We start from the raw sequence: 14,349 nt of genomic DNA on the forward strand, positions 1-14,349 counted from the left end.
TCAATACTGAACAAGAAGATAAATTATGAAAACACTGCCCTTTCCTAAGGTGGTGCATAGGATGAAAAGGAATATCCTAAACGGAGCTTTAATGGATGGCATCTGCCACTGGAAAAGATACTTCTAAATGCTGCCAAGGTTAATGCATATTTAAATGGGAATGATGAACATCAGTTGCATGTCTGTGATTGCTAAAGATACATTGTTTGTGATTTTTAGTTTGTGCATCTACAAATAATTTCTTATGACCTCCCCTCTCCTTTGCTGTAATGCACTGGGTGGCATCAGAAGGTTTAACTTAAATAGAAAACTGGCATTCTGCTGATCACCAGCCAAATGAATCCTCAGAGACAGTATGTAAAATGCTAGCTTTTGTTCTGTCTGCACTGACGTGAGCACAGCCACGCCTTTCAGTAAATAAATAAAGCAAAATTCTAATAATGTCTACTGTCCCTAAAGAATTGCATCACATGGTTTAGCATAAAGCTGGTGGCAGTGAGTAGGCAACAGAGAAAACACATTGGATTAGATACTCATGAAGTGCAGGAGCTGAAGGTCTAATCCAGTATTATTAGATTTGATGATCAGTACGAAGTTAGGTAAAAAGTATTTAGGTCTAAAATCAAACAAATAGATGAGAAAAAAAAAAAAAAGAAGTGATTTTTTAACGTCCTAGGTATACCAAAGAATTCATGGTGTATCCCTGCGAAGATATTACCAACTGGTAAAAAGGAACCATTTAAAACATTCTTTATATGCAAGATAATTTAGCATTACAGACTTCTGGGTAAATAGCTGTGAAGTGATACCAGAAGCACATTCAGAAACTGACATCCCAATATTAGCTGAACAAATATTTTTGGGACCATTCTCTGTGATGAAGGAGTTCCTCTACCCTGAGCCATTTATCGAGCACACACACATGATCTAATAGGACATCATCTGATCAAAGTTGGATACCTGACTTTGGAGTATGAGAATCATAAACTTGCTTACGGTCTATCTGGTCTGCAAACACTTCTCCATAGATCATCCAATAAGGCATGTAAAAAATGTTTTTCGCCAGCTTCCATGAGGGCTCCTCATTAGGGAAGAGAATAGCCTGTCTTGCAACACCAAAGCTCATCAGAACCACCAACATGATGATGACAAAGTACATCATGTCTATCATCTGAATGTAATGACAGGAAAGAAAGAGAGAAAGAGAGAAGGGACAAGAATTAGAGGAACATATTTGTCCATATTTCTGTTATTATATGCTGGGAAAAAAAAAAAGTTTATAAATCTTAGAAACAGAATTTTCAAAAACAAATTTGAAAAGCCATTCTCAGTTTTACACATAACAAATTTCACTTTCAAATAAGTGAAGCAGTATTATTGTATCTTTGGTTTTATCCAGTGTTTCTTTTAAACGCAATTTAAATGTTGTGCATAGACTTGGCAATATAAGATACCGTCTGGCCACATCAGTTGCCTGAACAAGAATGTAGGTTCACTGGAATCAGCAGTCTGGCCTGGTCATGGCTCAAAAGATGATGTATTGTTTATAGGTATCTACTGGAAACTGTATCAAAACAGTTGACATGAGCTGACATGGATTATTTTATTTACGGGTAGCCATTGTCGTGGAGCAAAGGAAGGGAGCTGCATCTAATGTAAGGAATAAGGGGTGCCAGAACAGCCTGATACTGCAACAGAAGGGACACCATGGTGGTAACAGTGAGAAAGGAAAGCTGTGATACTGGCTGGACTAGAAATCAGCTTGGTGGGGGAGTCTGACAAAGACCATATTTTTTGAAAAAAGTAATGCAGATAACACAGACACTCAACTATTCTTCTCCATTGTTGGAATGTCTCATTAGCACATGCACAAGTTTAACCAGTGCTTGCAAACAGTGCCTACCCATTCAAAATGTTCCTGGAAAAAGTAGGACAACAATACTAGGAAGTGCTGAATAGAGGCTGAAAATTAGAAGATGAGCTGTGCTAGAAAAGACCTCCCAGAGAGCAAAGCAATGGCCATCAAGCAGGTACAGCAGAGATGCTTTCTAACCCCAAATGATGGTAAAAATAATGAGCGTCCTGTTAGGTCCCTGGTAAGATCATAGAATTGTAGAATCTTAGAATGGCTTGGGTTGGAAGAGACCTTAAAGATCATTCAGTTCCAAACCCCCTGCCATGGGCAGAGACACATTCCACTAGACAGGTTGCTCAAAGCCCTATCCAACCTGGCCCTGAACACTGACAGTGATGAGGCAGCCAAAACTTCTCTGGGAAACCTGTGCCAGTGCCTCATCACCCCACAGTAAAGATCCCTTCAAAATCCTTAGTTACAGACTTACAGGTCTTCAGTTACAAGGCTTGTTATGACAGTTTTTTTTCACAGCTTTGGATGTAACTTTTGTTTCTGGCCAAAACTCAACCCAAAACTCCTCTAAACCTCAAAGTTCTAATGAGTTTCAGTCTTTGCATTTTCTGTCTCAGCTGCATTCTACCTTCCCCGCTAGGTAGGTGTGCAAGCAATCTGCACTTCAACTGGTGGCCTTGTAACTCCACTGCTAACTTGAAGCAGCTCAGGAGTAAGGTTGCTCATGACAAGCCAGTAGAAGAGGGTTCTTCAGTTTTAAGGCACAAGGAGAGTGACCTGAGATCAAAGTAACAGTGGGAAAGTATCTAAGAGAGAAAAGAGCATATCAGCATACAGAAAAGGATATTCACATGTCCTGAGAGAGAGGCTGTAGGAGAAAGACATCTATAGGGCAATGCTCTGGTAAGAGAGTTTCAAGGAGCTGGAAAGAAGGAACTGGGGACAAGTGAAAAAATATCTGGGAAAAAAAGAAGTCCTGAGGTCCATAAAAACACATTAAAGCAAAAAACAAGCCAAACCAAAACAAAAAAAACCAACCCCCCAAAAGAACAACAAAACCGTCCCAAGTCTGGGACATGGGAGAGGAAAAGAAATGCCTTAAAGAAAAAAAGACAAGTAAATCACTAACATTCCTCTGTTACTCCTTCTCTGTTAATCTTTCAAGAAAACCTGCTGGAAAAGGGATTCCAGTTCATTGTACCTCAGACAGCATCCTGAAATGGACAACCACATTTAGTTCTTACTGCTTTTAGGGAAGGAATTTGGAGATAAAACTGATTTTTCCTTTCTTCTCTGATGAAAACTTGTTTCAGGTAGAAATACATAAAGCGATATGATGCAATATAATACCTATTTTAACATGTCATGCAAATAAATAAACATAATGAGTATTTGGCAGCAATTTTAAACAATTTCTTAAATCCTTCCAGTGTTTTTGATTAGGAATTACAGGTTTGACCTCATGGTGCAAGAAATGAAATTTTCAGTGCTATGCTCTATTGAAGCTGCATATTAGCTTTTCCCCCCTTTGGCTGGGTATCCTAAAACCTTGGTAGCTTGACTGAAATTTAGTGAAGAGATGGATGAATTTCTACTGACTCTAGTGGACATTGTATCGGGCTCTTTGGCCTGTAGTGTCACACTACAATTGTTTTCTTAATAAGGCAATGACCATTTCAATCATTCTGCAGAACTCATTAGTCACCTATTTGAAAAAAGTGATAAACAAAGAAACTGTTGGCGCAGTTTTATAAAGTTATTTTTGTTTCCTTTTTTTAATTGCACATAAGCTAAGAAAATGTAGAGATTCCCACACAGTAAGAGAACTGATACACCTTGGACTCTCAACATGCTACAGTGATTTCATTTCATCCCTGTAATTCTATCACTGTGCAGAGATCAGCAAAGCACATTATAATGAACATACCCTGTTAGTGAAACTAGTAGATAATAACAACCTTCAGCATTCAGCTTCCTTCCCCTAACCTTACTTTTGCTTTATCCCATTGGTTTTAAACCACTCAAGCCCATTCCTATCCTTTGCTTAATTTCACTTACATGTTTGTTCATGATGCCCAGAGGCAAAACCTATTACAGCTATTTTGTTGGATACAATGTAGAGGGAGGTGACAAGAAAGTTCCTTAACATTGTAAAGATGGAAAGAATCAACTTTTTCCTCCTGAGCCTAAAACATACTTAGAGTAGAAACTCATCATAAAAGTTCAGGCACTAAACATGGTCTGTTCAGGAACTCAAAAGCTGAGATGGGCTTACTCCGTAGAAACACGCGTAACACTTTGTAGTAATATGTATAACCAGCTCGATGTTCTCCATAGTACTGAATGGTACTTGCAAGACCATGAGATGAAAAAGACAGAACACGAGGAAGTAAATGGATATGGGATTTAAACAAAAATCCTCAAGGGAGCCCACTGTAGCCTGCAAGCAAGCATGTACAACTCCCAGGGAAGTCTGTGAATGATATAAATGGACTGGCCATTACACAGGGGAGTAAGTGGTCCAGAAAACAGATGTGAGAGGCAAATTTGTGTAATTCAAACCAGTTGGGCACTGCATGTGTGGGGAAAGTGGATGTGTCAGAGCTGCTGAGTGGATGAAGTATGAAAACCAACTAACAGGAAGGCAAAAAATAAAAAGAACTTTCCTCCTTTAACCCACACCTTCAGAGTACTCTGGTAGCTAAATTCAACACCGTCTGAGTGGGTGTTGGGCCTACAGAGGCTGGTGAGGCTGGTGGAGTGAGGCTTGATTTGTTGTACAAAGGATGACAAAGGAATGGAAATGATATTATTTTACTGATTTCAACCACTGTCTTCCTGTGTCGACCCCAGGAGAAAAATAAATTACTGTTGATACTACTGGTGAAGCTGGACTCCTTTCAGCCGTCCATAACACTGGCTACTCAAAGTTTGTTATTCATGGCCAGTCTGTTTATTACTGAACTGTTTTTCAGACTGTCTTTGCTAATACCACAACTCTGGATTTTTTTGTTCAAGGCACCTGTGAAAAATACAACAGACGAGGAGGGCAGTTGTTCTTTTTTTTTGAGTTTTATACATTGTGTGTTGTGTAAGTCCCAGTGACAACCAGATTCCCCAGTGGAGTGACATAGTCCAAGTGGAGCATGAAAGAAACAGATGAAAATGCAGTGTTTTCTTTTTGGTATTTGGTCCTTTCTTTTGTCCTATTGTCCTTTTACAGTAAACGCCAGCAAGAACTGTTGAGTATTTTCACCTCTGTACTCTGGAGCACTGTAAAATCCCTCACATCAACACCCTACTGGCTTCCCTGAAGGAAGGCAGCCCACTTCAGAATCCTGTTTGCAGGACATGATGATTCAACAACCACTTTATTTTGTGTTTTTCCTCTATCTTTCCTTTTTTTTTTTTTTTCTTTTTTTTCCACTAAGCAATGGTTCTTCTGTCACTTCTTGGGTAGGAAGCCTAACTGGACATACATTTTACATTTCAATTTTATACCTGCTTAGAATCACTGAGTGACTGAGCTTGTTGTGACTAATGTAACATCAAGGAGGGTGCCAATTCATGCATTCATATATGTGCCCTTTTCCCACTATGGTGAGGAAGAAGGGTGGATACAAGTCCTATTTGAACTTGTTGAGTATTGTCCACATATAAATGATATAGCATATGTAGGAAAGTTGATACTCAATTTACTTTTTTTACTGAATACCAGCTTCAAGATTTTTTTATTTTTAAATATATATATATTTAAATAAATTTTAAACCCCAGAATGCATGAAACAGTGACAAATTACACAATAACTGCATATAGAACATGAGCATGTGTATTAGCTACATGTGCAAGAACTCAAACGGCATGGACATGCATCTGGAAGGCTCAGCCATTTTCTTTAACTCGTATGTGTAAAATGCTGCTTTAATGCAACATTTCGACTGAAACATAAAAACAAAAAGGTGAAAAGTCAAAAATAATACATCTGGTAGCAATCCCTCTTGGTTCTTCCTGTATGTATGTACTATTACATACATGTAATGTACATATGCATGTACTACTACATAAACTGTTCATATTCCTGGCATGTCATGTACATGTACATGATGTGGCCAGAGAACAGAGGCTGCAGCTATGCGAATGGATTCCTCATCTCACAAGAACACACCTGAACAAGAAAGATGGAAGAACATACCGACATGGAGCAGACTATAGAAAGGTCACAGTCTTAATCACAGCCATTATAGATTTGAATATACCACGCCTATTAAACACACTTTGAGAGTCTTAAGGTACCAGGTACCGAACACTTTTTTAACCTTAACAAACCTCCCTCCATCACAACTAGTTGAGAATTAGCATCCTTTGTATTTTCTTCAAATGAGGTGCAAAGGTGTAAATGGGTGGTTTTGCTGTTGAAGAGATGTGAGATGTCAGAGAAAGACAAGTAATACATTATGTAACAGAACACAGAGAGTCTAATCCTCAGTTCTGGAAATCTGTGATGAGGTTTTGATTCATTAAGGCACTGACTTCTAGCTTGCATGAAAATCCTGATGTGTAGGAAAAATACAGACCAATCTGCAATGATATCATTGGCAAAATGCACTGAGTCAAGAACATGCTGGTAAAACATAAAAAGAGTATACTACTTCTCTTACCATTTTCCCAATCATCATAACATATGGTCCCAAATACTTGTTTACTCCGAAGATGTCTAATAACCGTATATACCAATAAATGATGTTAACACAGTATATCACTCGTCCATCGCTCCGCAGTGGCAGATCTTGCAGACGGAGCACCATCCCAACGGAGAACAGGAGGATAGCTATGAGGTCAGTAACATTCCAGTACTCCTGGAGCCAAACTTTCACCTTCTGTAACAGCTTCCCAGGCTCTGACATCAATATCTGAAGGACAGAGGGAATGGAGAGGAAAGGAGCTGAGCTGTCTTAATATAAGCTTGCAGAAATCTATAGTAAACAGATATATGCTACACAGGCCAAAGGAAAGGTGATAGACTCCTATTGTATAAATGCCTCATGCACTCTCTGATTTTTTTGAGAAATCTTCCATTTCAATCTTTTTTAGCTTGTATCTATGTGCAATTTACTTAAAAGGATGAAAACACCCATGAAATCAGAAGAAATGTATGCATATCTTTCTGTTTTTCAAATTTATTGACCCCACTTAGAGTCTTGATAGAGAGGGAGAAATGTACAAAGATATTTCATCAGAAAATTAACATTTGAAGAAGCTGTAATTTTAAGAAAAAATATTCTAAAATGTGTATCAAACTGTCAAGAAATAATGAATAACCATTAAGATCTGGATTTAGCATTTAATCCAGAGAGATACTAGCTACTACTTGGACCTATTTTTGAAAATCAAGTTCCACAGCTGAGAATATAATTCACAAAAATAATTAATCTTTATTTATAATTTATCGCCATTCTATTTGCAAGATCATTTGAGAGACTTGATTGTTTTCCTAAATTACTGTTGAAACTATTCCTCAAGTGATATCTATGAATAATTCGTAGCTTTTAGTGAGTTAACAAGCTGTTTGTTTTAATTTTCTAAATTTAGCCTGAGAACATTTGAGCAGACTCATACAGTTCCTTAAAAAGATGAATGCTATTCTTATAATTTTCTTATAATTCATTTTCAGAGTGAATTTTAGGCTTGTCTTCTGTGAACAATCTCCCACATCTGCTTAGAAATCCATTACGACAAATGTTCTTGATAAACTTTTGTGGAAAGCACAATTTGGGGTGAATGATTAGACAAAAATGGCACATACGATTCCTGCCAGCAGCCTCCCATCTACTGAGCCAGTGGTGTTTTGTCTCCATCAGTGCTGCAGAGTCCTTGTGTGGCTATTGCCACTGGTTTTCTTTTGGTTAGTGAAGTACTCTCATTATAGGCCACACAAGTAGTGACTTTTCCTCTTTTTCTTCTCTGTTTTTTATAAGGTAGAGTTTACCATACAGTGATTGAAATCGGCCTTTGAAGTCTAAGTGGTTGTTGCAAGACCATTTTTAGTCTAGCCCTCAAAAGCATTTGCTGCAGAAAATACAAATGCAGATGGAAACAAATTAAGCCCAGGGGTACAAATGTGCTGTTTTAGCTGAGGTCAACAGGATTTGCACCCACTCACATCAGGGCTGAATCTGGCCTCTGGTGTCGTTGTGGAATAGATGTGCATTTGGCCAAGTGAAAGGGCACAGTGGTATCTGCAAGTGGGAGAGACCATGAGGGGAGGATGGCAGAACAACTTCCCTCTGCCTACAGACCGAGTGCCACCTTAAATGCTGTCTCTGCTCTACATGTGTGTGTTGGCATCTTTAGGGAGATGCATGCTGTTGCTTGACATAATTAGCAAAAATTTTCAAGATGATTAGAAGGGAGAAATTCTCTTAGAAATGTGCTGCAATATTCAATGTGGATCTGAATCTTCTCCCAGCTATGGCTGGTTTTACTTATATCCTTTGCATGACACATGTGGATGTACAGAACAGCTGTAAATTTTGAATGAACTCTGTTCGGGTTGAGAAGCTGAACATGTGTTTTTCACGCTATCCCCAAGTCTCTGTCCATTATTTTACAGCATATTTCCGTCTTCTCCCTGAAGCAAACTTCAGTTTCTGGGCCACATTTCAAGGAATATAGCTATGTTTTGAGATATATCAGAAAGGTGGTCATACTTGTGAATGCTATTATGTATCACACAGCAATTTGAAAACAGGAGAAAAAGAAAGAGACACTTGATTTTGAAATGAAGGAAGATAGATTTTTTTAGTGCTGTGTTTTCAATAATCCATCTGCTGTTCTGAAAAAAAAAGGCAATTCTATGATAAACCTGTTCATCAAAAATTGTCCTGAGAAAAATAATAAAAGCAAATATTCAACACCCCTCCCCCCCCCCCCGAAAAAAAGCAAAAAAAAAGAAGCAAAAAAAAAACCAAACCAAAGCTGTTCCTTTTTCATTCTGTCTTTTTTGGTTGCAGTGATTTTACCTCTCTCATCTTCTCTATTCCCAGAGTGAAAATGTATGAGATGACAATCCATTCCTGTGTAGATGGCCAGCGATCCATCTTCACTAACACTATATAATTGAAAAGCATCAAGTAGCCTATATATGCCAGCTGTAAAGAAACAAAATGAATATCAATACTCACTATATTTATATAACTGACCCAGATTCTTGGGTATGGTTTGATATTCCTAATTCTGATGTAACCAGAGTCAAACAGACAAAAGAACAACCAGTGTTCTGAGTTGCCTGAAAATGCTCACATTAAATCACATAGTGTGTATTCTGCAACCTACATGCACAAATGTCCTCTCCTCAAGCTACATCTGCCTCCCCAATAAAATTTTATTAATGCAGTCACCCTGGATCATCCCACAGTGTTGGGAAGTCTGATACCACTATGTCAACTACCAAACCAAGTTACCTAACTGAAGATTTCTCCCTCATCTGCTTATAAAGCCTTACTCCTCCAACACCAGTCCTCTGTGTTTTTCTTCCTGTTCTAGGTTGACTCTGGCTTTCCAAACTCTTTTTGCACAAGCCTTTCCTGTGGCCCAGAAGGTCCTTTTCGGTAGGGTTATTTCAGTGCTCAGTGTCTCACAGAACAGGATTTATAGTCCAGCTGTATTTGTTAGTGAACATCACTTCTGCTGTGTGTAAAAGCCACAGCGTTTTGGTTTCTCTTCCAGTTGCTGGTTTGAAGGACACTTGAGAGATTTCTTTACATTAGCCATAACTATCAGTACAGAGAAGACAGTCAGCTGAAACACTGCTTCTTGTCTACATAAAACATAGGAGGAAATGATCTCACTGGTCTCAGTTTGTGCATGATGGTGGATTGCAATGCTCATGTCTAGAGTCTGGTCTTCCCTTAACACTCCTAAAGGAAATGGAGAGCAATATTGACTTAGGTCAACATCTAGGGTGCCAGCTGAGTCAGCAGAAACTCTGTCTGGGAAAGCAGAACTGCATGCACACCTCCCTAGATGAAATTACGCCTTCTACTATAGTAGTGCAAAAAGCCAGGTGACTCTGCCACTAACATACCTCCTCTTAAATCTCCTTGATTATTAATTATGCCAAATAATCATACCAATTTAGTCTGACTCAGCAGTCTTTGGTGAGCATTTGCAGTTAGTATGGTAAAAGAATAGTGTCATTAACGTTACAAAGGTGTCAGAAATCACAAGACCCACCATGTAACTAAAGGTTTTTTGATACTTTTTTTTTTGTTTGTTCGTTTGCAATTCAAATTTGCTGAAAATTGCTGAAAAAATTTGCTTGGGAAAAAAAGAAAAGGAAAAAAGGATCTTGATTTAAAAATAAAATGATGCTGAAACTGTGCCACCTTAGCCCAAGGATCCAAGGAACAAGCCTTTCAGATAGGAAGTGACACCTTTCTTCTCCTTCCATGGAACTGCAGTTTGCTCCTGTCTTCCAGAAGGATGTCCTGATCAACACTGTGGTCAAACCTCAATACAGCTGCCCATGCTGGTACTCAAGACTCATTGAAAGTGGTTTTCAATGTAACAGTCAAAAACCAGACCACAGTAGTTATGTTTTGAAACTACTGCATGTCCAGATAGAAAGACTAATTTAATTTCTTTAAAAAAAGCTGTTTATTTTGGCTCATCTGCTGAGTCAAAATGTTACTTACTCCAAGATCCCCACATTTAACCCACTCTTGTGCATTTTAAGAATGAAGATGGATATAGCTATAGACTAATAGCAGATAGGCAGATATGGAATAATCAAATTATTTTACATGGCATACAATAGCCATAAGTATGGTTGCTTTTTTTTGAATGTAAAATTTGTAGGATTTCTTTTGAAACCTATGATTAGTACTTCTGCCTGTGTGCTCGTAAAAGTGCGACAGCCTGTGCAATTTTAACCCCCATCTGAATGTTTTTGCTTTTGGTCTCCAGGAGTTTCTCAGTATAACCAACTGGTCAGGCACTGCAGCCAGAATCCACCTTAATTTGCTCTTCAGTGCAGCCAAGATCCAGCTTTAGTAAGTGACCTTGATTGAGACCTGCCTCAGGACACAAAACTGTAGGAACAGGTCTAAATGGAAATGTAATATTGATCTTTTTCTCCCATTTCAGAATTGAACTAACAGGGAGAGCCAGGATGCTTCTTTCTGTTTACAGTGTGAAGACTTTTCTGGTTGTGTATAATACATATTGCAATTGATAATGAGACTAGGCTGCTGATGAGCAATTTCTGGACTCATCAGCCTGATTCATGTTCAATGGCCACACAGTTCAGCAAGCAGTTATTCCAAGTTGCCAAACTGGAGCTATTTGCTAGCACAAGCTGTCCATGACAGTTTAGTCTCTGTTGATGTGAGTTTTTCCTGCTGTCTGTAGACATATTGCCTTGATCTCAGCAACCAATTTTTCTCACAAGAAGGATGAGTTCTTTGTGATTTGCTGTGCATTTAGCAGAATGCTGGAAAATATAACTGTGAATGACCACCCGAAATCTTCTGGCCAACTCCATGGTGCTGAGATGGCATTAATTACAGTGTATCACAATGGACACACGTTTTTATAAGACAGACTTAGAAATCACTAATAATTGAAACTCTACCATCTCTTTACACAGTGTATGACAGCACCTGTCAGAGGAGTTAGAAGCTGTTTCCTAACATCTTACCTAGAACTGCCTTGCTGCAATTTAAATCATTACTTCTTGTTCTGTTTAGCAATGATTTGGAGATTATGCCATTTTGTTCCTCTCTGCAGCTACTTACTCCTATTTGAAAACTATTACATGCCTTCTGCAGACTTGTTTTTTCCCGAGAAAACAACCTTACTTCCCTAAATCCTTCCCCTTAAGTCAAGTTTTACAGAAATCCTGAAACATTTTTTCTTGCTCTTTTTTTGTGTCCTTCAAACCATACCTGTCACATGATGCAGGATCTGAACTGGGATTGAATATTCCAGCCAAGGAGACTGAAAGGATTACTTTCAGTGTTCATTTTACTTTTTGATATCATCCTTCTAAATTCTAGTGCAATTTAATAACTAATCTCTACTTCATCATCCCAGTTTCAAATGAAAATATCAGAAAGCACCTGATGTAGGAGAGATGGTAATGGAATTCTTTCCAATCCTTGCTTCCAGCTTGATAGTGAAAGACTAATTGCCAAAACACTTTGTATCCACATAGTAACTTTAATAAAGCAGTTGTTAATTTATTTGTGAGAATACCCTGTAAAGTTTTTGCCACTGTCTTACTTTAGTAAAAATATATGACTTTTTTTTTTTTTCCTGCTCCATCTGCAAGATCTGTTTATTTATAATACAAGGAGATTATACTGATTTGATATAATTTGTCCCAGGAAAATGTACAATAACTGCTATTCATGTCTCTGTTATCTTGTCGGTATTTACACAAACACTCTGAAAGACACTCTGCAGACTAGTCAAAACAGAACAAAGAAAGAATATGTTCCAAGAAAACAGGTACGTTCTATCTGCTTCTTGTTTTCACCAATTATTATACAATTTGATATCCTGATTCAGCCCAGCCTTCCACTGCATTTACTATTGGGAGCTCTCTCCTACTGGGAACTCTCTTATAGGGAATTTTTTGGGAACAGCAAACTACCTTATTGTTGTGTTTGAAGAAAAACATACAAAGCCATTAAAATTTTAACCATTAGGCAGGTTTGCAAGTGCTAGCTGGTCTTCATGAAAGGTTTTTATTAGACTATTTACAGGTAAGCCCTCCAATGCATACAGACGCAGGCTTTCAATGAAACACACAAGATGACCTTAATCCACTTTCCATATTTGTCCAAAGAGCAGTAATACAACAGGAAAGATTTCTTACTGTGTAAAACCAAAATTTAACAATGGGAGCATTGTAGAACTCATAAATCTTTCTTCCAACAGGGATCAGTCTGTGCCTTCTCTGAACTTCCTCTTCCTCTTTCTTTCTTGAGGACTCTCCATTCCCTCGTCCCAGCATTGCCTACAAGAAAGAACATTTTTGTATTTTTCTTTGTGAAAAACAAAAAAAGCTTTTACACAGCTACTTTTTTTTTTTTTTAATTTAATTTTAAAATGAAACTATTCAAAACTTCTGTGATTTCTTGATCTTTAGGCAAAACTAGGTGACCATAGCCAGGTGTAAAATGCTTTGTTCTCAGATTATCTTTCATTGCAGGGAAGCTTCTGTTTTAATACTTTGTAAATCGAAATAGCAATGCCTTGGCATCATCTGTCAGCACCTGAGTGCAATCCTTGACTGATGAACAGAAAATGAGATGCGGAGAACATTGCTCCTTTTTGCTGTATAGACAGCAAAAATTTTACCTGACAACAGCTTTTTGTGGTGTACTTCCATACAGTAAACAGATGCAGACAGAAAACAGATAAATTTTGGTTTTAAGCAAAGAGAAGTTCGTAAGGCTGAGACTGAGAGAGAACAACAGGGGGAAAGATGAGTTAGCAATTGCTGGATTGGAAGCAATGAAGCCAGTGACTTTCTGTGTTGATCACTGGATCTGTTACGGGTGATGACACCACAGGGAACTTGACATGAATGTAGAGGACCAACCAGTAGAGTTCACTGCAACACTGTCTTGGACTGGAAGATCCTTTTGCATGATAGTAGCTTTTTCCATAATGAAGCTCCAGACTGCTCATGCACTGACTCTGTTAGGTTTGATCTTACTGCCATGAATCAGACCCACTAGAGAGTTAAGCTGAGCTCCAGAAACATGTACTCAAGAAGTCCTCAGCTATAAATGCAAACCAAACAGGCAAAAGATGGTGATGTTTTCTTTACTTAACTTTATGGTCAGCTGCAGAGAGGTGGAACGCATGGCTAAACTATATACTCACTGAAGTTAATGCTTAAAAGCTGTTCCTTCTTAGAGTACATCATGATCTATTAAATGTTCTTCCTGAAAGCAATTTTTTTGTGAATAGTAGACTAAAAGTAGATTTTAGGTCACTGTACCCTGAGCAAGTTCTTACTACTTAGTTTGTGCAGCATCTATATATTGTAACACTTTTGCACATGAAAGCAACTGCAAGAGTTGATACGCAACTGTTCTAAGTATGCAGTGATTGCACAATAATACTTTTACTTATATGCTTCTATAATGTTTTTCTACAGGTAGATCAAGGCACTTTCATACTTTTATGTCAACTGAAGCAAACTTTCACCACCCCTGAAGATAATGTTCTCATCTGCAACTTAAAAATGTGGAAAACTAAGCCTGTAAAGAGAACAATGAGATGCCAGGCATATTGTCTTTCAATGAAGAGGTCTTTTATCTATCTCTGGGCTTTCTGATTCAACAGGATGTTCAGCACATACTTAACTAATCAGCTTCAGGTGAGCTACTTATGCTGGTTCTAGTGCCCTGCAGGAACAGGAGATGGGCTTCTCATATCTTTCAAAGTAAGAATTACAGTCTTTCCT

At 38.2% G+C, this 14,349-nt stretch overlaps 1 protein-coding gene across 10 annotated transcripts in view; it reads right to left on the reverse strand.

Annotated features, from left to right (window-relative positions):
• Window positions 1–14,349, reverse strand: part of TRPM3 (transient receptor potential cation channel subfamily M member 3) — a 410,566-nt gene that overhangs the window by 21,299 nt on the left and 374,918 nt on the right. For 9 of the 10 annotated variants that reach the window (XM_061470789.1, XM_061470784.1, XM_061470783.1 and 6 more), the window contains 4 exons: window positions 12,748–12,888; window positions 8,888–9,016; window positions 6,527–6,778; window positions 997–1,171 (listed from right to left, as the gene is read on the reverse strand). In XM_061470789.1, coding sequence (XP_061326773.1) covers window positions 997–1,171; window positions 6,527–6,778; window positions 8,888–9,016; window positions 12,748–12,888 — 697 coding nt within the window. The remainder of the gene's footprint in view (window positions 1–996; window positions 1,172–6,526; window positions 6,779–8,887; window positions 9,017–12,747; window positions 12,889–14,349) is intronic. The other variant, XM_061470790.1, reaches the window with a different exon arrangement.

Source organism: Pezoporus flaviventris, unplaced genomic scaffold (assembly GCF_033815535.1).
Source record: "Pezoporus flaviventris isolate CSIRO_AGI_PZ_B2104156 unplaced genomic scaffold, CSIRO_AGI_Pfla_v1 ptg000064l, whole genome shotgun sequence".
In the NCBI taxonomy this organism is placed as follows: domain Eukaryota; kingdom Metazoa; phylum Chordata; class Aves; order Psittaciformes; family Psittacidae; genus Pezoporus; species Pezoporus flaviventris.